The sequence below is a fragment of the Natrix helvetica genome (genome assembly GCF_964273705.1).
Source record: "Natrix helvetica genome assembly, chromosome: 3".
In the NCBI taxonomy this organism is placed as follows: domain Eukaryota; kingdom Metazoa; phylum Chordata; class Lepidosauria; order Squamata; family Natricidae; genus Natrix; species Natrix helvetica.
In genome coordinates, this window is record NC_138549.1 from 45,593,631 (window position 1) to 45,615,827 (window position 22,197).

Consider the following 22,197-nt stretch of genomic DNA (forward strand, 5'->3'; position numbering starts at 1 on the left):
CACAAAGCAACACTCCTACTGCCGTCTTAGCTGCAGCACCTTCAATTTAAGCTTCCTTAACATTTTACTTTGCCAGTCTTTTTATTATATCCTATGCTGTCAATCATATTAATTTAGACCAAAGTTCCAAAATCAAAATCTATCAACCTTGTTTTGAAATCCAGTCAATATTCTTGTTTCCCTATACAGCCTACACTAAAACAGAATCTGTGGGTCCAGATTTTTACATTTCCTTTTTAGATATTCAGTCAATATTTTCAAACAACATAGTAGTATGTTCTCACTTGCTTTGGGGACTATAATTTGTGAGGAGTATCATTTGTTCCTGCATGGATGACTAACTTTTTCCAGCACAATTGCAAATTTATGCTTGCCATGTATTTCAGATTGTTTTGAGGCAGGAAGACAAACAAGTATTACATATTGTAATAGCAAACTCACCACTTCTACCTTTGCTTCTATTTCTTAAATCATCAACAGAATAGTGGCACTTTCTGATTTTTATAACCAACCCTAACCCATAGCATACTTAGAGAAAAATATATTGGAGAAATTTCCTTTAAAATGTCTTCAAAACTCTACCTTCCAAATATTTGCAACTCAGATTTAAACAAATTTTCTCCTACGGAAATCAATAATAATTTTGCAATCTTCCCTGACAATTTTTAAAAAGTTGAAATCTGCCTAACCTAGGGTTGAAAATTAGGCAGATTTTATACCGTTAGTTTGGGTGCTACTATAATTGGTAGTGTGGATGGGACTTGGAAAAAAAATCTGAAAGTTTTTTTTTTCTCTTAGAAAAAGGCAATGTCAATGTCTATATTGAGAAGTTCTTGGTGCTCTCTGAGCTTGTTTTCTCGCAGGCAGTTCATTACCTAAGCTAGGTAACATAATCAGTGTTACTAAGGAGTGCAGTTTGCTGTCACTTTATATTGTCATTGTTGGTAGGGTTAGTCTTAAGAGACTCTTTGGTTGGGCTGTTTATTGTTGGACTTTGGCAGTTTCTTGATTGGCTTATAGTTTACTTGATTGGCGTATGGTTTACTTGATTGTTGGTCTGATGTTAACCTTGGAGTTAATCTATGCTGATCTGGGTGCTGTTTGCTTGGGTCTTTTGTTCCCCTTTGGGCTGGTTGATTGTCTCTTTTACAGTCTATAGATGTTGTTAATGTCTATGTGTCTATTGATGGCTATATTATTGCCAATAATCCAGGAAACTCTCTCTATAACTCCATCTACCTGTCAGAATGAGCATGACCCAAAAGCAATTTTATCTTTACAAATGTCTGTGAACTTCAGTACTCCACTGATAAATTTAATCTACCATTTAAAATATACTGATTTCAGTAGTCTGAAGCATAAATGTATTGCTTAAAGAATCTTGACATTCATTTGCACTAAGGAAGGATATTTTGCTATTTTTCATAAAACAGATATTGCAGTTTCCACAACTTCCAAGTATCATCTTTAACCAGTCTATGTTGTGAATGATGGAAACTGTAGTCAAATAATTCCCATAGCTCTTTCACATTGCTTTAGAACCATAATACCCTTTTAATTATTTTTTAGCCATGTAAAAGATGTCAACTCGCAAAGCATCCCTGGTTTGCTCTCGAGTTGCCATAGGCAACAGGGATGGGAAAACGAACTTTGCAGCTGCAGCGAGGGAGCACTTCAGTCAAAACAAAAGCACATTTCAGCCACCTCTCTGTCAAGGCCATCTTCATGGTTACCCAGTGTCTCCAGAGGGGAGTGATCTCTACAACCTGCAAAATTGCTTTGTTGGACAATGTGACTGATGACATACCTTGGGGGGGGGGCAAACAGGGTCAGAGCTGGATGTAAACTAAGTGGAGTCAGAGTTGGCTTCACTTGGAATGTGCCAACATGATGCTCCTAATAAATAACTGGATTTCTTTTAAAGCCTGGCTCAAGGCTCATGATTTAATTAGGGTATTGGTCGGAACTCTAATAAAAGACTTGTTTCTCAACAGGTCTGCATTCCAGGAACAAGTCAGTGCCTTAGCCAAGAAGGCAAAATGTGATTTTGTAGAGGTACTTGAAGAAATCAAGTCTATCAACTTCAAATGGGAAATTATATAAGTATAATTATGAACCATTATGGCATAAAATACAGTTAGAGATGAATAAATGGAAAAAATTACAACTGTCCTTCTTGGGAAGGATAGCAGCAGTAAAAATGAATGTTTTGCCTAAGTTTCTCTTTCTCTTTCAAATGATACCAATACTTTAAAAAGATGCAAATTTGGAAGAATGGCAGAAAGGCATTAATAACTTTGTCTGGACGGGGAAGAAACCAACAATAAAACTTAAAATAATGCAAGATATACGGGAAAGAGGAGGTTTGAAAATGCCCAATTTAAAATTATACTATGAAGCAGTAGTTTTATCAATAATTAGTGATTGGATTAATCTAACTGAGGATAGAATACTGAATATTGAGGGATATGACTTGGTATATGGTTGGCATGCTTATTTAATATATGATAAGAAGGTGGATAAGATTTTTAAAAGCCATATATTAAGGAACGCCCTATTGCAGTGATGGCGAACCTATGGCACGCGTGCCACAGGTGGCACACGGGCCATTTGCCAGGGCACACGAGGTGCTGCCCTGTCAGCTGGTCAGCGCGCATGTGCGCGCTGGCCAGCTGAGTTCACCATTTTTAAAAGCCATTTTTCGCTCTCCCCAGGCTCCAGAGGCTTTACAGGAGCCCGGGGAGGGCGGAAAGTGCCCCCCACCCCCCAGAGGCCCTCCGGAGGCTTCAGGGACCATCGGAGCACTTAAAAGGACCCTCCGAGCAAACCGGAAATGACTTCCGGTTTGCTCGGAGGGTCATTTTAAGCGTTCCGAAGGCTTCAGGGACTGTCCGGAGGTTTCCCTGACGCCTTCGGACTGCTCAAAACGACCCTCTGAGCAAACCGGAAGTCACTTCCGGTTTGCTCGGAGGGTCCTTTTAAGCGCTCCGAAGGCTTCAGGGAAGCCTCCGGACGGTCCCTGAAGCCTCCGGATGGTCCATGAAGCCTTCGGAGTGCTTAAAACGACCCTCTGAGCAAACCAGTTTGCACGGAGGGTCGTTTTAAGCATTCCGAAGGCTTCAGGGAAACCTCCGGATGATCCTTGAAGCCTCCGGAGGGCCTCTGGGAGGGCGGGGGGGCTCTTTTCACCCTACCCAGGCTCCTATAAAGCCTTTGGAGTCTGGGGAGGGTGAAAAAAGCATGTAAAAATGGGGGGAGTGCCTTTTGTGTGCGCATGCGCACTGGGGGGGTCGCACATTGCATTATGGGTGCGGCACACCCGCACACGACCACCCTGCGCTCCCCCCAGTAGTGGCATGCAAGCCAAAAAAGGTTCGCCATCGCTGCCCTATTGCGTGTCTGGAAAAAATACCAATATAGGCTAAATGATAAGATACCTATGTGGGTAGTACCCAGACACACGATAGAGAATATAAATATAGAACAAAAACAGGATGTAATTACATATAGAGAACTTCTTAATATAGAAAGAGGTGTACTACAATTAAAGCCTTTGAATGTATTAAGAGAGGAAAGAGTAACTCAAATCTGGTTTCAGTATGGACAGTTACAAGCTAGATGGAAAAAAGACCAGACAATTGGTATCATGCAAAATGAGGATAGTTTGGTAAAACAAATTAGGGACCAGAGTCAAATGCATATAAAAAGGTTGTATAATACACTGATAGAAATAGACTCAGAAAAAGTTAGTTAAAGACTGTATGATAAAATGGGCACAAAATTTTGAAGAACCAATAATGATGGAAACATGGGAAAAGATTTGGGTAAGAAATGTAAAATTTACGCAAGCTCAGAACTAGAGGCAGAATTTTTATAAGATGTTGTATAGATGGCATTTAGATCCTAAAAAGTTAGCTTGTATGTATCCGAATTTACAACCTAAATGTTGGAGATGTGATTGTGCTGACGCTACGTATTACCATATATGGTGGACTTGCAAAAAAGTTAAAGTATTTTGCATAAAAATATGGTGGGTTATTCAAAATATACTTAAAAAGAGGACAAAGTTCACTCCCCAGCTGTTTTTGTTAGGCATAATTACAGACTGTACAGTTATAGAGACTAATTTGATTTTGAATGTAACAATGGCAGCAAGATTGTTGGTGGCGCAGTACTGGAAGAGAGAATTGCCTACTATTCAAGAATGGACGCTAAAAGTAGTAAACTTAGCAGAGATGGCCAAAATCACAGCATATTTGAAGGACCATTCAGATGAGAAATATAAGTTGGAATGGAGACGATGGATTGACTATATTCAAAATAAATATCGGACTAAAATATTTCAATTAGCTTATGAGTGAAGGCACAACAAATGTTACAATTTATCTAAAGTTAGTTTAACAAAAGGGGAATTAAAGCACAAGAGGAGGTAGGATGTTAAAGTCAGTTAGCTTATGTTAGCGTATGATTGTTAAATGTTTATACCCTGTATTTTGCTCTGGGAGGTTGGGGGGAGGGAAGGTTGGGGGGGTAGGGTCGGGGGTGGAGGGAAGGGGAAATATTTGTAAAATTTATTAAAACTTTTAATAAAACAAAAAACAAAACAAAAAACAAAAGAAATCAAGTCTATAGAAAAAAGATATACCATATAACCCATTAAATGTCACCAAGTTGTGTAATCTTTATTTATGTATAATTCCATTTTCATGCAGTAGTCCAGATGAGATGTGATCTGGAAAGCTCACAATATAAAGAACATAAGAAGAATATAATACAATACAATACAATACAAAAAAATACAAAATAGCTGCAAGATAGCAATCTAGAGTACAGACAGATATCACATCAACATTTTTCCAACCTTTGAATATGGCCCACAATATTTATAAAGCATCATGGTCAATGGTTATTATCTATGAAGCCTTTCATGACATAATGGCTGGTTATTTAATGCCATTTATTGGGATTTCAAAACTGTACCTTCTCTGCAACAACACCCCCTTCTGGAATTAAATCCCGTGAGATTCAAACAGCCCCCAGCCTACTGGTATTTGAATGGGCCTTGAAAAGCTGGTTTTTGCCCAATCCTTTGATGGGGGTAGCTGAAACTCCTTTAGGCAATACAGCTTACTTTTCTTTCTTCCTGTCTGGTTTTGTCCTTCTTGCCATCTTTACTATTCATTTTTGTCTCCTGTTGCTTTCTGGTTCTTAACTATTTAAACAATTTGTAAATTTAATAAATAAAACTAATTGTTATCATGGTTTGTTGCATAGTCAGCTGGATGTTCAGACTGGATATGCCATTTTTATCCACCTATCAAATACTTTCCAATGACCTGGGATAGGCAGATACTGATGCTTTGTGGTGTTAGAGCAGTGATGGGTCCCAGGCGGTATGGCCCAGTATGGCTATACCAGTAGTAGCTGGGAGAAGCAGCCATCGTACTGGTACGGTGGCTTGTTTGGCCCACTAGCCTGCCTGCATTCCATGGCCATTTATAACATGACCGGCTCATAGCAAACATGCACAGCATGCGGTGCCTGCGCGACCTCCGCTGAGCAGCTGGGTGTCACAGGGCGGTGGCGTGCGCATGCACACACAGTGCAGGTGCCTGTCTAGGATGCCCAGCCCTGTGCGCAGTGTACTGGCTGCGCTCAGGTCCGGAACCCACCACTGTGCTAGAGGTATCATTGCAGGATATCAACTGTTTGAGTAAAGCTGCCTTTTGCAATTATAGTGAATTTGTAATGCTGATGGTGTCCAAGTGATGCTCCAGTTATTTTGAGTAATTATTATTGAGGACCAGTAGTCTCAATAGAAAAATTTTTCCTGAACACCATCACTCTGCTAAACAAATAATTCCCTCACCACTGTCAAACTATTCACTAAGGCTGCATTCATCTTCTCATCGTTCCTATCACCCATCTTCTCCCACTTATGACTGCATGACTGTAACTTTGTTCTTTGTATCCTTACAATTTATATTGATATTGTTTCCTGATTGCTAATGTCAGTGTTCCAGATAGCATACAAAATTAAATCAGAGTCCAAGACAACATACTGCTCAAAGTTCCTATTTATTAAGAGAGCCATGCTGGCACATCTGGGGGAAAACCCGAATCTGAAGCAGCTTCCGTTCCCCCTCAGGTTAAAGTTAATGATGTTGCCCCCACACCCACAAGTCCATCACATGGCCCAATCTTCCACTGCCATGCTGGCAGTTCCACCTATCCAATTCCGGTCGGGTGCAGAGGTACCCAGACAAAGGATGACCTTGGCAATCTAGAAAAGAATTTTATTTTGGCTACATACATTCTACTCCGTGCTATCCCCTCTCTCATTTCCCCACTATAGAAACAGCATAGTAGAATAGAAGTGTGGCAGGCCAAAGATCCAAAAGGAACATGGCTGCAGGTCATAGGGTTATTTGTACCCCTATGACTATCATTAAGTCTTGTACCTTTTATTTTTGACAATGCACCAGACAAATTGCTTGTATGTCCAATCACACTTGGCCAATAAAGAATTCAATTCAATCCTATCCTAGTGCTCCCCTGAACCCAGCCCTTTCAAGGGTTATCCAAATGTAAGATCCATGCAGTGAGATTTTAAAAAAATAATCATTCTATTTTGACTCTACAACCCATAAAAACCAATCAATTTGAACATAAACACTTTTCACAACATTCAAACTGCTTTAGTACCAATGAAATAATTACAAGCTCATTTTAATGAACAACCTTTTATTTTGTCTCGTTGAGAAACATTTTTGACAGATGTTAATTAGGAAGTAGTAACCAGCAAGACATACAGTATTTTAAGCTGTGCAAGGAATTCAAACATTTAAATTTCACATGCTAGAAATAAGTATGAATAAAAGGAGTTATTTATTATTTTAACCTCTTCAAAATAGTAAAACCAAACAGATTCAGATTCCTTATGATTAAAGATGAGTTGTTCTATTTCAGAATCTTTGGAGATACATAGTTTTGTTGAACGAAGTTACTCATATGATATAGAATTTGTATATAATTGTTTAGCTCTATTTTTATATGCATTCACAACAAACATTAGATACATATATAGCAATAGCACTTAGACTTGTATACCACTTCACAGTACTTTACAGCCCTCTCTAAGCGGTTTGCAGAGTCAGCATATTGCTCCCAACAATCTGGGTCATTTTACCAGCCTTAGAAGGATAGAAGACTGATATACTTGTAAGCAAATCAATTAACTTGGCTATTTATAAAATAACAATTTGTCAAAATTAACTAATGAGTCAGAGTTAAGTATACAATATGAGAAATTAGGAGGGTTTCCTGGGAAAACAAATGTGAGTCAACTGTCAGGCCAAGAAGCTCCATTTAGTGTTGTGGAAAATATTCTTTAAGACAATGACAAACAATTCCAACAGTAATGTATTAAGAGAGCTTACAACTAACGATTGTTGAATCTGTCTCAGAGGATCAAGTATTTCTACCCAATTGCTTGAGCTTTTATTTGTTTAAATGGGTTCAGACAGTCAAAAAATAGTTAAAAGTTTCAGATTTGCCAGCTGACTATAAAAAAGAAACCTTAATAGGGTATTTATGATTTTCTAAAACATACAATCTGTCACATTCTCCTGAATTACCCTGTTTCCCCGAAAATAAGACCTCCCCGGATAATAAGCCCAATCGGGCTTTTGAGCGCATGCAGTAAAATAAGCCCTCCCCTAAAAATAAGGCCTCCCTGAAAATATTGCAGCATAGAAGCAGCCATGAGGTGACTATACCCACCAACTCCTGCACCTCAAAAATAATAAGATTTCCCTGAAAATAAGGCCAAATACTTATTTGGGGGGGGGGGTGTCAAAAGAAAATAAGACCCTGTCTTATTTTCGGAAAAACATGGTATATAACTAAATTGCCTCCTTGCCTATAGATAGTAGGATAAGTAATAAAAACTGATCAGAGTTATATGTGGAGACTTTCTTCCTACTATTAGACTTTATTGAGGATATTGGGGCTTAAGTGAGGTCATTAGAAATTGTTAAATATTTGCTAAATATTTACTTCAAAAACAACAAAAAATTATCAGCACGCCAGGATGAAATCTACTGCCTGAGAGCAAATCTCAGTATTTTAGCAGAATAGAATTGCACTTACTGTTAAATTCAAGGGCTCAAATATATTATTTGTTGCTCCATACTTGAATTCATTTACCTTACCATGCAGATGCCAGAAAAAATGATGGCAAAGAATATTAGACACCAGCTACCATTAAATACATGGGAATGATCATAGTAGCCTAGTGTCTTGCTTCAAGCTCTATTATTAAAAGTAAAATCTCATGGCACCTTTAAAACTAACAAAATATTAATAATTGTTAGCAGAGCTATAATTTAATCTTCCTGAAAAATAAGGCCAGGGAAATAATACTATAATCTATCTTCTATTAATGCCATGTTACTGCAAATAAGGACACTAAGGCCTATGAAGCTTTCTAGATTAACTCTCAGATATTACTGCTGGACAATCTCAATGAAAGCACCATAGGCTTATTGCTGATGGCAATAAACTTGGCAAACTGGCCAAGTTTATTGCCATCAGCAACTACCATGTTTAACTGCTATAATTTTTAGTATCGTTGTTTTTTTAAAAAATCTAATTACCTACAGGACTTTAATAAGGATTGTTATAATACATAATCTTATTTACATACTAAAAAGGTAAAGATTCCTCTGTTCAGTCATGTCCAGTCTAGGGTGGTGTCTGTTTCTTGGCTGAGGGAGCCAACGTTTGACATTTTCCTGGGTCATGTGGCCAGCATGGCTAAATTATTGGGGTGCACCAAGCGCTATTTCTTCCCAACGAAGTGGTCTCTAGTTTGCATGCTTTCGAACTGCTACCTAGATGGACAGGAGATGGGGAAGAAACGCGCGCTCAGATCACCCAATATTATCAACCCGTAATCTTATATGGGAAGTGAGCAATTTATCCAGACCCTTTCCTGCCCCAAGTTTTAAGCTGCTTTAAAAAGACGGTAAAGGCTATCTATTGGGTCCGATCACATTATAAGGAACGGAGCTTCAGGTAAAAATAATAACCCTAAAAAGTGAACATGACTTTGAACCCGAGACCTTCCTCAGGGACCGGCTGCTTTCTTCTTGTGGAAGGAGGCTGAGCTTTCATGCGCTCCTCCCGAAGCCAAGCCGCTGCCGCCCCGCTGCCCGTTACTCGCTCCCGCTGCTCCTCGCTCTGCGCGCGAGGCAGACCTCTGCGCAGGCGCGGAGGCACGCGCGTTCCCTTCTCCTGCTAACGCCTCAACGAGCTAAGCCGGGAGGTGCGCGGGCGCGCGCTTCTCCAAGAGATCTTCATGGTGCCGGTGGATGCTGCACGCTTAGCTGCCGGCCGGAGGGGGGTAGCAGGAGCCGTCGCCGGCGATTTCCTCGGCAAGGATAGCCGCTGTTGCCGGAGAAGGAAAGCAATCATGCATAACCCTCTTCGCGGCACGGAGCTGTTGCTGGAATGAGCAAGCGAGTGCACAAGTGAGGCGTTGCTCAGGCGGTTCCCTGGATGGATGTGTTTAGCTTTGTCAAGATTGCTAAGCTCTCCGGGTAAGTGCTGCTGCTTCTCCTTCTCCTTCTCTGGACTCTTTTTTCGTACATCTCTCCCCCCCCCCCCCCCCCGAATTGCTGCCTCTGCTGTTGCCGCCGCCTATACTGATTATCATGTCAGTTCCGGTGCTGTTCTCTGTAGTGCTGGGGGCGGTAGAGAAATGGAAGGAATTTAGAGGTGAGTCGTTAATCCAACTTCCTTGCCGCTTGAGTCAAGGTCTTCGTTGGCCAATTAGTGGTACCTTCTGCTGGGTCGGGCATCTGCTCTGAGTTAGCAACATAAAGCCGGTGATTTCCCCCTGGAACATTCAAGGGGTTTTCGGCATGGGGGGCGGCGATACCTGGGGAAATGAGGCTGGGTCCCCACTCTCCCGGGCAAGCGGCGCTGCTTCCAGAACTCTGGGGCTGGAGCTGCGTCGTGCTTGTGTCCCTGGAAATGAACTTCCTTGTGGGTGATTTTCAGCGCGTCGGTAGAATGAAGCTAGGCGGAAAAAGATCCCTCAGCCATGGCTTCCCAAGCCCTTGGATCTAAATTTTCTGGTGTAAGCTTCGCAGCTTTTAATGGTTTTTTTTTTTTAAAGAAAACATTTCCACCAGCTCAGAAGCTCGCCTTAAACGCCCATCTTTAGTTTTACTTGAGTTATGGCAATACATCTTACCTAGTTGGTCTCCTTGTCTTATTTGAAGTTAGAACTGCATCAAGAATATTTTTTGGAGAAGTTGCGAAATAACCCAAAGTTTGTCATCAGTTGATCAGTGCTGGACTATGATTAGATATATTTTGGTTTAGTTGTAACATATGTGAAATGTAACCTTTCCTATTGTTAACTTTCCTCACAACAGAGATTGAATATATAAAGGAGAAAGGAAACTGTTTTAGAAAAAAGTTAGACCTCAGACTCACAGAAATACTAATGATCAGCTTGAGATTTATTTCAGTGTAGTTCAAAGAATTCATTGGAGACATATGGTATGAAAATCTACTCATTCTCAAAGAAAGATGGTACATATCTCTTAATGATCTGCTAAAGGTGTACTTCACTACCTCTCTCATATTAGGTCCCCTTCCACTTGGTTCCAGTCTTGCAGAGAGGGTTCCTGAAGAAAAAAAATCTTCATTTGTTCTTTTAAAAAAATTAATTATTATGACAGTTCTTGTATTATTAACTATGAGTAGTATTCAAAAAATACTAGTTCTAAGAAACAGTAAATAATAAAAGGGCTTGAACTGCTGAAGTTTTTGTAAGAAACATTATAAATCAGCTTTTGTTTGAATAAGAACCATGTTCCATTTTCAGACTGGAGAAAATGCATTTTCCTGATTTTCAGTGATTGAAATGGAGTGTAGACCAAAAGAAAACTCTTATTGCATAATTTTATACTGTACAAGTATACTGACATTGGCAAATACTACAGGTGTGAAATCAAGAACTTCCAAATCGCTAGTGTTATTTCACAGCTCTTCAGACACTTAATCTCTTATTCAAGAATTGGGTTACTCAGCAGAAGACTCTTATACAAGACTCTGCTATACTATTTGTGTTATTACAGACAAGAATGAAAGCCAGTTACATGTAGAATATTTACCTACAACAACCTATTCTACCAAGATGAAATTTTTGTTTTTTTTTCCTCACACATTTTTAAGTTACCAAACAGTTCACTTTGTAAAGCAGCTAATAAATACTTACATAACTTCTCCTTCTAGCCTAGGTTCTACTGGTTTCTACCTCATCAGTTTTAATCCTATTTTCCCCCATAATCTTTAGATAATTTAATACTTTTGTTAGAAGTGATCAGATCTTTATAGAAATGATGATAATGCGTAAGGATACTAACATTTTATATAGTCTCTCTAATATCAGAAATCCTTGGGTACTAGTTTTCTAAAGGAGAGTTAACATATTGCACTTAGGATGCATCCTTGTGATAAATGATAGGTATCTGGTTTGTTCCACCTTAAATTCTAAACAGTCTTATTATCATTGTTATATTCAGAATGAATTATAATAATTTTATGCTATCAAATTCTTAAATGATGGTTCAAGTTTCTTATTGTTTTTTCTACCACTATTCTGAAAATAAGGGGTTGGCTGCTATTCCTCATAAGACTTTGTTTGTAGTAGTATTTATGTCCAAATGCTTTCCTTTATCCATGCCAATGTTGTTTTATTATTTATAAATTACCAGGCAAAGCTTAAAGAGGTTGGAATTTTTCAGAAGTGCTAGAACTTCAGTTCCCCTAACCCCCTGCAATCAAAAAAATTTGACTGGAAATTCTGGGACTTCTAACTCTGAATGTTCTTAAAGATGTCAGATAACTTTAATTATTGTCTGATCTCCTGGGTATCACTAGTAGGGGGAAATAAAACATAAAGGAAAAGGGCAACATAAACGTGGCTCTAAAATACTTCTTATTCCATATGTGATTGGGAACAACTGCATAAAAGAGAAAATAGAGAATAATATTTAGGGCAGGGCAGAAGACTTTACTGAGATATTGACAACTGGGGAACAACATAGCAGTAGTAAGCCACAAAGAAGAATGAAATGAAGGATTTAAAATATTAACTGAGAAGCAGCAGTAGTCAGGAGCAAACGTGGGCAGAATCAGTAGGATGTTTGTACAGAGTGTGACATTTGCTTGCCTGCCCAGGAATAATTCATTTTTATGTTTACACTTCCATATATACTTTCACAATTTGGTGGGCACCTGGCTAATGAAATACAGTTTTAGGCTGTAATCTTACTTGGTAACAAGTTCAAATACGTCCATGAAAATTACTTGTCTAAATAGAATTATGAAGGATTCCACTCTTATTTTTATTTAATGTTATTTATCATTTTTTCTTCATGACATATACAACTTAAAAAGCTGATCTGTACTTTGGGTAAGGTTTGAAGATGATTATAATGGATCTACTCTTCTGAAAACTTCAATTCATGCAATCACTTTAATGTAAACTTAAAGTGCTCTTGCTTACTGGTTATATGCTTTGCTACCATGGACAGTCTGGAAACAAGCTGTATCAGATAAGAAGACAGCTTTCATATGAACTGGTTACTCGGTAAAATTTAGCTCAAAACACTTTGGAAAAGCAAAACTAAAAAGCAATTTTCTATGTAGCCTTGTTGGCATGAATTATAGGCAGGCTCAGACATTACTGGGATTGGAATTACTGGGATTCAGATCAGTTGATTTCAAGGTCTTGTTCACATTTAACAGAAGCATCAATCCCTAATTTTTGGCTGATTTCCTGCCCCAGGATATTTTTTGGTTTTATGAACAAGGAAATTTTCTATAGCAATTGTAATGATGGCTTTGTATTCAGTTACACAGGACATGTGATCATAGGGACAGAAAAAAAACCAGATTATTAGTTAATGTCTCTGAAAATAATCTATATTATGACTCTGCATTACTTCATGTTCAGAAGCAAAAATGTGCTTCAGAATGCACAAGGCTCATATCATCGTGCCTGTCTGCAGCTTCTTAAAATAGCTGTTTCTTTTCCCAGGATTGTGCAGTTGCTCAGCTATACTGTAAAACTGAAAAAAAATCTTAGTTTAAAGAATTACAGACATGTCCTAAATGTGTATCCCCAACTACTGGAAATAATTGTTGACCTTTAAATTTGTACAGCTTTAGTCTGCATGAGCTCTCTTTTAAACTGGGCCCTTTTGTAACCCAATTATGTTTCTTTCATTAAACAAAAAAGTGTATGATTTCCACTAGGCTATAAAGGTAATCTTCATTTAATTGGGACCAGAATTTTCATTGCTAAAAATGTTGTAATAAAACATGACATTGTGTGGGCATCATGTGTTGCTTAGTGAAGGAAATCATGACAGTTCCTATTGTCATTCTTAAGCAAGGAACATGGTTTTAAGTGAGGTCTCCTTGCAATTTTCTGCTAGCTTCCAACAAGCAAGGTCAGTGGGGAAACCAATAGGAAGTCATTTTTGGTGGTTCCCAAGCAGGTTGGTGAGTAAGTTAGTAGCTATTGCAGTGCAAGCACAGCTGGACGGGAGGTAGCTGCTGGATAGGGGATTGTGCATTAGTGTGGTATAGTATGCACTTTGGGGTGAGGGTGTGTGTGACCAGTCCAGCGTCATGCTCTAAGTATATGATGTGTGTGTTGGTGTGTACATACTACAGAGGGATCTTGTACTTTGTAGCTAGGATCCTTGGGAAAGAGACCCACAGGCATGGGAGTGATTTACAGGAGCAATTTACAATTGTTGCAAGAAATGTCCATCTGAGTTCAGTTCCAAGAGGGGAGGAAGACACTGGAAACATGGAGGCTGTTTGGAAAGATGCTTTTAATGGTGGACAGGACCACATGGTTTGAGATCCTGGACAATTGAACACATGAGTGAGAGAGATTTATACACTCTCTTGAGCCCCGCCTTGCAGCTTCCTGTTCCTGTGTAAGTGCAGGTATCCCATTGGTTGTCAGACTCTCATGGGGCCATGCAGGGATAACTTTGTAGGTTGTCTTGAGCCCCAGGCTTGGTTGAATCTTGCTGAATGATGATGTAATTAAGAGGGGTGTGTTCTGAAAGGGTCCTGGGCAATTCCTATTATGGCTTAATGGCTTTGTCCCGGTTTGGATCTTGAGTGAAGGCTAATCCTAGCATGTCTTGAGGGTGAAGATCTTTTGTTTTGTAGATAAGCTGGCCCAGCCTTTTGTCTTGTAGATAGGTTGGCACCAACATATTTGCTGGAGGGGGGAGCTGAGGCTCTGAGTTTATGTCTTTAGAAACATGTTTCTTCTTTAGGGAAATATAATATTCTGCCTTTTTAATATTTCCTAGAATATTTCATTCTTCTAGGAGAGCGGTGGGTGCTAACTTCCTACACACTCTTCCTTGCTAGTTCCAAATTAACTTTGCTTCTAAGAAGGCTTCAGAGAAGGTTGCAAATGGCAATCACATGATCATAGGAAACTAACCATTATAAGTACAAGGTGGTTGCCAAGCAACTGAATAACAATCATGTACCAGAGGTGTGTGTGCTTGGATGGCCAGAACTTCAAGAGCTGGATACAAGTACCAGTCATTCAGTACTGTCATAACTCTCAGCTAATGCTGAACAACTGCTCATTAGTCAAGAACTACCTGTAATGGTATTAATTATTTAATACTTTAAAGGAGTATATGTTTACATCAATTATATTTTTTCAGGATGGAAAAGCAATTTATGTTTTCCTTTATACTTTATAATTAAGTTATTAGATAATATAATTTTGCAATTTTCTATATTAGTTTAAGGTAATCTGATGAGGCATGGCTGGTCAGAAAGCATCCATTTTAATTATTTCATTTACATCCTAAAATTTAAAACTACTGAATCGAGAAGATAGGGAAACCTGGTGTGTGCCAAGAGAGACATCTGTATTGTAAATCAAAGATAGCATCAATTTGTTTGTTTATGAATTCATATGTAGCATTTATATTTAAATAAATATTTACATTTAAATGTCTTATGTGCTTGCTATCTCACAACTGTGATTCTGGGTAGCATACAGGGATTAAAATACGAATCACAAGAGACAGCATTTGATGCCCAAGGATAAAACAATAACCTAATCACATGAAAAAGGCTATGTTCACCTGAAATCTCTCCTAACCTCTTGACAAAATGTCAGCAAAAGTGTTCAATGCCTTACATAAGGCTAACAGTATTAAGCCCTCTGGATCTCTGGGAGATGTAGGGCAAAATGGAATGTTTAATGAAAGAGTCTATGAGTATGTTGTGTCTGCTATATCTGATAGGTCAACAGAGATAATGGGAGATAAGTAGTCCTTCAGCTAAGTTATATTTAATAACTAGCACTTGAATTGCACTTGGAAGCCACTGCAGTTCACAAAGCAGTGGTATTACACAAGAATAATGAGGAATGCCCCAAATTGCATCATTGCATTTTGGACCAGCTGCAGCTTTCAAGTGCTTCATAAAGCACATATTAGAATAATTTAAATGGGAGGTAACTAAGGCATGAGTCATTATGGGCAAAGCTTCCCAATTCAGGAATGGTTACAATTGATTCACAAGATGAATCTGTGTAAATGCCATTCTAGTTGCAGCTGCCAGTTACTCTTTGAATTGGAGCTGAGGAGGATCCCAAAAGTGCACAATAACTCTGACTGGAGATGTACATTCCCAGCCAGAGTTAAAAGATAGGAAATCTCCAGAACTGGATTGCCTTAAAATATATGGCAATTCAATCTTGTTTGGCTTGGGCTGAATCATGTTTTCCCCTATTCAGACCCTTTCAGCCATTAGACATTGGGAAAAGACTTATTGAATCCTTTGTCACCCCAATATGAAGAAGTACCACTATGTATCATCAGCATACTATTTGCTACAGTCCATGCTGATTGATGACCTTGCACAGTGGCTTCATGTAGAAGTAGGAGTGGGAAAGGATAGAGACCTGAGGCAGCTCACAAAACAGTCTTGAATTCAACTACTGTCCTCTACCAACATTGATTGGAATCAGTCACAGAAGGAGAGCTACCATAATAATAACCTGGGGTGACAGTTACAGTAGGTCCTGCTCCCCTAAGAGTAGAGCATTCTAGAACCAGCAGAGAGCAATCCATCTATGAGAAGGAGCTGATGGTAACATCCTACTACTCCAGATCACCTTTCTACTGCCCTGAGATCAAACTGATTCTAATGTTTGTCCTTTGCTTTGAGTCAAATCAAAGATAACTTGGATCATCTTGCCATGATGGACATGAACTTTTGAGCTGCCTCTGAGTCCACACTCAAGGGCAGCAGATTGAAGTCCTCCTGAATTATAAGTCTAGGAAATTCTACTACCCCCCCCCGCCACATGTTAGCAGTTCTGACGCGTTGCTATGCAGCAGGGAGGCTAGTACCCAAGCAATAATTCCTTCTGATCCCTACAACTAGTTTCAAAATCAAATGTTGAACAATCTGAAAGGGTACCTCAAAGCCATCTAATACAATGAGTAGATTGAGAAAGTCAGCTCATGTCAACTGCATTAAAAAGACCAGATCAGAAAATTAACATCCTATGAAAACTATAATTATACTAGAAAACAGAGTATACTGTTAATATAGTCTATACTGAGATAGACTATATTAACAGTATCATGCATATCTGTTTTGCTATACTTCCCCTCTTTCTTATATCACAGTGAATTGGGGAAGCATTTTTCCAAACTGCTTCTGAATGTTGTTTTGTTTCCCATGACTTAAAGAATGTTTCAGTCTTCATTACCCTGTTACTTTCCCTATTTCCATCAAAGTCCCCTCTCTTGTTCGCTACAGAAACAGATGATATGCTTGAAATAGTAGATTGGTACTTTGTAATTTGCTTAATTATATTCTACCTGAACGTTTAAATGTTTACATATAAAACTGCAGGCATAATTCCTGTTGATTTTGAATAATAGGGATCATTTTTCTGGAAGATTAATATTTTTTAAGATAGATCTCTTCCAATGTGGTATATATACATAAGATCTTTGTCAACGAAGTTTTAATTTCCATGTGACATTGGTTAGCTGAAACAGCAGAACTTATCTTAAAGGTAAGGAGAAGCATATTCAACCAGCAATTTTGAATTTTGTGGAATTGTTTACTACCTGCTGTGAATGTCAGTTAGTGTAGGCATGGCATGACAAAACTTAGGGGTATTCTGGATAATTTATTTGAACAAAATGATGGAACAAAAGGATTGCATGGAATTTGCTGAATATTATAATTTAAATGCATACAATGCTAAGAAGCAGTTTGACTCTATTTAGGCTCAGTATGGTCTATATTGTTAAATTTAAAAACAGATTGTACAGCCAAATGTACATTATTTACACTGCCTGTAATATGTGGCACTTAGAAGGTAGGTGTTTTTTTTAATGTTACTGTAATTTATTAAGGGATTTTAAACAAATAACTGAAATAACTTGTGGATTGTAGATATTCAGTTTATTGTATTTTCCACAATTTTTTTCAAATAGTGTGCACCACAGTTTGCATTTTACGAATAAAACAAATATTGTAATAAGAGTAGATACAATTATTATCTGGCATTTAAAAAAATCTCTTTGAATAAAGATCTGACAGGATTATTTTGAATCTTAAGTATCTCATGAAAATGTAATGTATATACAAGATACAAGGTATAATGTATTATATACATTACCTCGTATATTTACAATTGCCCTATTTGATGATGTATGGAATGGAAATAGATGAAGATGAAAAAGGCCGTTCTGGTCTTGTTTGATGTATCAGTGACATTTAGAACCTTTGATCATAGTATTCCATTGGACTGACTGTAATAGTTAGGAATGGGGGCTCTGCGATTCTGTGGTTGTTTTTCTTTCCAGAATGGTTGATTCTGTTGATGGTAATTGATGCAGAGAAGTTTTGCTCACAGTTGTACTATTATAGGTATGTATGGCTTCAGTAATTTTTCTCTAATGTTTATTACATTTTTATACTGCCTTTATTACTTTTTAAGTAACTCGAAGCTGTGAATATACATAACTGAACATGCTGGAAAGATCATATATCAGCATTGGATGAGATATTAGTGTGTGAACAAGACCTAGTTATACATTGCCAGCTTAGGTTAGACATACGGTTGGTAGGAATTTATTTCATTAAAACATTTATATTGCCACCCAGTTCAAACCATGGATGGAGAACAGTAAATAAGGGGTTAAAACATAATCAACAAAAATAATTCATTAAAACATATTAAAATGGTAAGATGGTGAGCAATATTGAAATCTCACTAATTGAGAACTTAATATATCCTGACTCCCAGGTTCCAGAGAAATAGCTGAATCTTAATCACCTTTCTAAATGTCTGTAGAGTTGGAGCCAACTCTCTATTGGGGGAAGATAGGTCCAAAAAGGCAGAAGCTAATATAAAGAAGATGTATCTTCTGGTTCCCCTAAGATGTAATGGGAAGAAAGTATAACCCTGAGCAGGGGTGTCAAACTTGATTTCATTAAGAACGGCCTCAGAGTTATGTTTGACCTTAGGGGGCTGGGTGGGCATGGCCAGCTTGATGTCACTCATGTCGGGGGCACCTGCGGTGGGCGGGGTTAGGAATCCATTGTCTCCAGCAGAGGAAGGCGAGACCAGGGAAAGGGCCAAACCTTTGTCCTCCAGAGGAGCCTTGCTGTCTCATTCAAGCCACGTGGAGGACCCCCGGATGGCAATGCAGGCTGTCCAGAGCCCTAGGCAGCGAAGAGCAAGTGCCCAGCCCAGCCCTCGACCTCCCTGAGGGGGTGCCCAGTTGTGCAACCTCTTCGAGGCTGCTGCTGGGGGGGGGGGCTGTCTGCCCCGGCCTCCTCCAGCATGTTGCCAGCTGCCACCAGGTTGTTTATCAGTGCCCGGTGGGCCAGGGCCAAGGCACCATGAGCCAGTTCTTTCCAGGGTGGCCCCATGGGCCAGATCTAAGCACCCCATGGGCTGAGTTTGACACCCTGCAGTAGACTGATCACATTCACAATAAATTTCTCCAAAAAGTGAACGTTTGAGACTGTATAGAAAAAAAAGTTGTCCAGATCTGAGGGAATTAGCAATTGTTCTTCCTGCTTGAGCTCTCTCTGTCTCCAGGGAGGGACCAGATCCATAAATCCGATGATCGCTATTGCCAGCACTGGAATCATGAGGAGAAAAGCTATTGTGTAGCAGAGAGGCTAGCATAGTAGCAATAATCCCAAGTGATCCCTTAGGCTGAGCCTCACAACTAAGTTCTCACAGTTATCTATAGAGTGGGACCCCCAATAACCCTCAGAGTCATCCAAAATACAATAGTAGTCCACTGCATTGCCAGGGGGATGTGGCTGGCACCAAAACTGAGGCATGACTGGGTGCATTTTAGAGAGATATACCCTCTCACCACATGCCAAACCAGGTTTCAGTAATACATGCTAGATTGGCCCCTTATCCAAGATTAGTATTGGCACTAGTGTCTGGCCATTATTAAGAATTCTCCTGGACTAATGGCTCAGGCAGCATATCATGGCCATGCTTCTGCATATAGATGGGATATAGTCTGCATATAATCCACATATAGACAAGAGGTTGAACAACTGATCCCGTAGTGCAGCCGGAAAAATCTGGAACTGAACATGCTTAAAACTGTAGAGATGAGAATGGATTTTAGGTGGAGCCTTTCTATTCTACCACCTCTTACTATATTCAGCAGCACAGTATCAGCTGTCTACTTACTATCAGCAGTAGAATCCTTCAAGTTTTTGGATTGTATAATCTCCCAGGATTTGAAATGAACATCTAACATTAGAACCATCATTAAGGAAGCATAACAAAAAATGTTCTTCCTGCATCAACTCAGGAAATTCAGATTGCCCCAGAAGCTGTTGATACAGTTTTACAGAGAAATTATTGAGTCTGTTATTTGTATTTCTATAACTGTCTGGTTTGGTACAGCAACCAAACAAGGCAGGTTCAGACTCTTAATGGATAGTTAGGACTACAGAAAGCACAATTGCAACCAGACTGCTTTCTGTAGGAGAACTGCATATTGTGTGAGTCAGAAAGAGGGCTGAAAAAATATCTACAGACCACTTGCAAATTGTTTCAACTCCTTGCCTCATGTTATGACCCAGATGGTCAAGGCAAGGCCGGCCTCTAGAGTGTTCTTTATTTCTCTTAACAAATGTTCTAGCCAGCGGTCTCCAATGATCAGTAAGGCTCCACCCCCACACTACCCTGAAGGCAGCCACCCCCAGTCTCCCAAACACAGCCCCGGTAGTACAAAAAAAGCCCACAGCGTAGGAGCACACAGGGCAAGATCCAGGGTTCCAAGTCCAACCCACAAGGCAGAGCCCAGGCGCAAGACAAGGGCAGTCCTCAAAACAAGACACAGATCCCAGACACGAAGCAGTTCCAAAGGCACAATGAAGCAAAGGCCAAATGCAGGCCACAAGAGAGGGGCTAGGTCCAAATCAAAATGCCAAGAGCAATCTACCAAGACACGAGTCAAAGCCAGGGGTGAGTGTAAGCCAAAGCAAACAATTGTTCCTGGCAAAGACTTAATTCCCCACGACTTCTCCTTAAATTACTCCCCTCCAGGTGTTCCTTGTGAGTAGGGTGGGGCGACCTCAACCCAAATAGCCTTGCAGCCCTTCTCTAGGCTTGCCAGCGCTCCTCTCTCCTTGCCCTTTGATTGAGTGGAGTACACAGCTGTTCCTCATCAGGAGATCAGTTGCCTATCAACACCACTGCCGGTCAGCAGCCAATCCTCCCCTGTGTCTGGGCAGGCAGGCAGGTCTCCATTTGGTCAACCACCTCTCCCAATACCTGAGGGGTTTGGGACAACATTGTCCTCAGCCCCTGGCATCTCCCAAAGTAGACATGCCTTTCCTGTGAGATGGTCCCAGTTCCAAATCCTCCTCCTCTGAACCGGGCTTTAGTGGGACCATGACATCTCGGGATGCTACTATAGGGTATTGCATGCCAAAACGTAGACACAGGGACAGTTTCTTCCCTAGTTCCATCATTCTGTTCTGCTAAATACCTAATTCTCACAACACTGTCTATTGCCTATATACATTTATATGACTGTACCATTATTATCCTTCTTGTCTTATTTACTACACCCTTATTGGTATAATTATTATGAATTCCTTGTGTGTCTAATCACACCTAAGCAAATAAACACTCCCCTCCCCTCCCTCCTTCTCCTCAAAGAAGTTTTGTATAACAGAATCATCATCTCAAGATTGGATTATTGCAATTTATTCTACAGGAACAAGTAGTCTGCAGACAAGCACTAGATAGAAGGCCCTGGAAAAGATATTCCAATGCCATGATATGTCTATAGCCAGTACTCACAAAAATCAGAATCACTAAGCAATGGTTTTTTCCTTTGAAACTTTAGGAGAAGTTAGATTAAAAAAAAACAGGGTGGATGATACAGTATATTAATACCTTTCATGAGTAGCATAGCAAACAAACACAAATCAGTCTGTTGCTCACTTGCAGCTCAAATAACCACATTAAAATCATCATACGTCACAAACTTTATGTGAAGACCAGCTCTTATGAGAAGTCTCTAATACTTGGAAATGTGGACAGAAAAGGAAAAAGAATGAACAGCAGTAAGGTGGGTAGACTACAATAGTAATTATAAGGCTTTGCAGGATCTGAAGGTTGGATTAGGGATAGTTTGTTCTAGAGAATATTTATGAGTTTGCAAACACTCCCACTAACTTGATGACACATAATCATCATGGTACTCTCTATTCTTACATCTATTGCTTTAGAATATCATAGGTAACTATTACAACAAAGTCAAGTAAAATGAATACTTAAATATGTGTATACTATGCAACCTTTGCTTAGTTTTTACTATGATAGATGTACTTTTTGTATCATAAGGTACAGTATCTTGGATGCTCTTAGTTAGATTTTAAAGAAAAGGCATAATAAAGAAACTCCTGCCATGAAATGTAATCAGATTTTCTTTTATATTTAACTGATAGAACTATTCATCTGTACTGTAGAGTTGGGGACAATTGAAAGCCATATCTTCCAAGACTGTATCTGTTCAACAGTAAATCAGTAGAATAAAC

At 39.3% G+C, this 22,197-nt stretch overlaps 1 protein-coding gene across 8 annotated transcripts in view; it reads left to right on the top strand.

Annotated features, from left to right (window-relative positions):
- The window catches only part of FRMPD4 (FERM and PDZ domain containing 4), a 570,850-nt gene that overhangs the window by 312,135 nt on the left and 236,518 nt on the right, over positions 1–22,197 (top strand). For 5 of the 8 annotated variants that reach the window (XM_081946814.1, XM_081946810.1, XM_081946808.1 and 2 more), the window contains exon 1: positions 9,364–9,602. The exons of 1 other annotated variant lie outside the window; for it this stretch is intronic. Coding sequence is in view for 3 of the 7 variants with exons in the window: in XM_081946808.1 (XP_081802934.1) it covers positions 9,562–9,602 (41 nt within the window). In the remaining 4 variants the exon portion in view is untranslated. Of the gene's footprint in view, positions 1–9,363; positions 9,603–9,733; positions 9,781–22,197 lie in introns of those variants that run through there. 2 more of the 8 variants (XM_081946812.1, XM_081946811.1) reach the window with 2 other exon arrangements.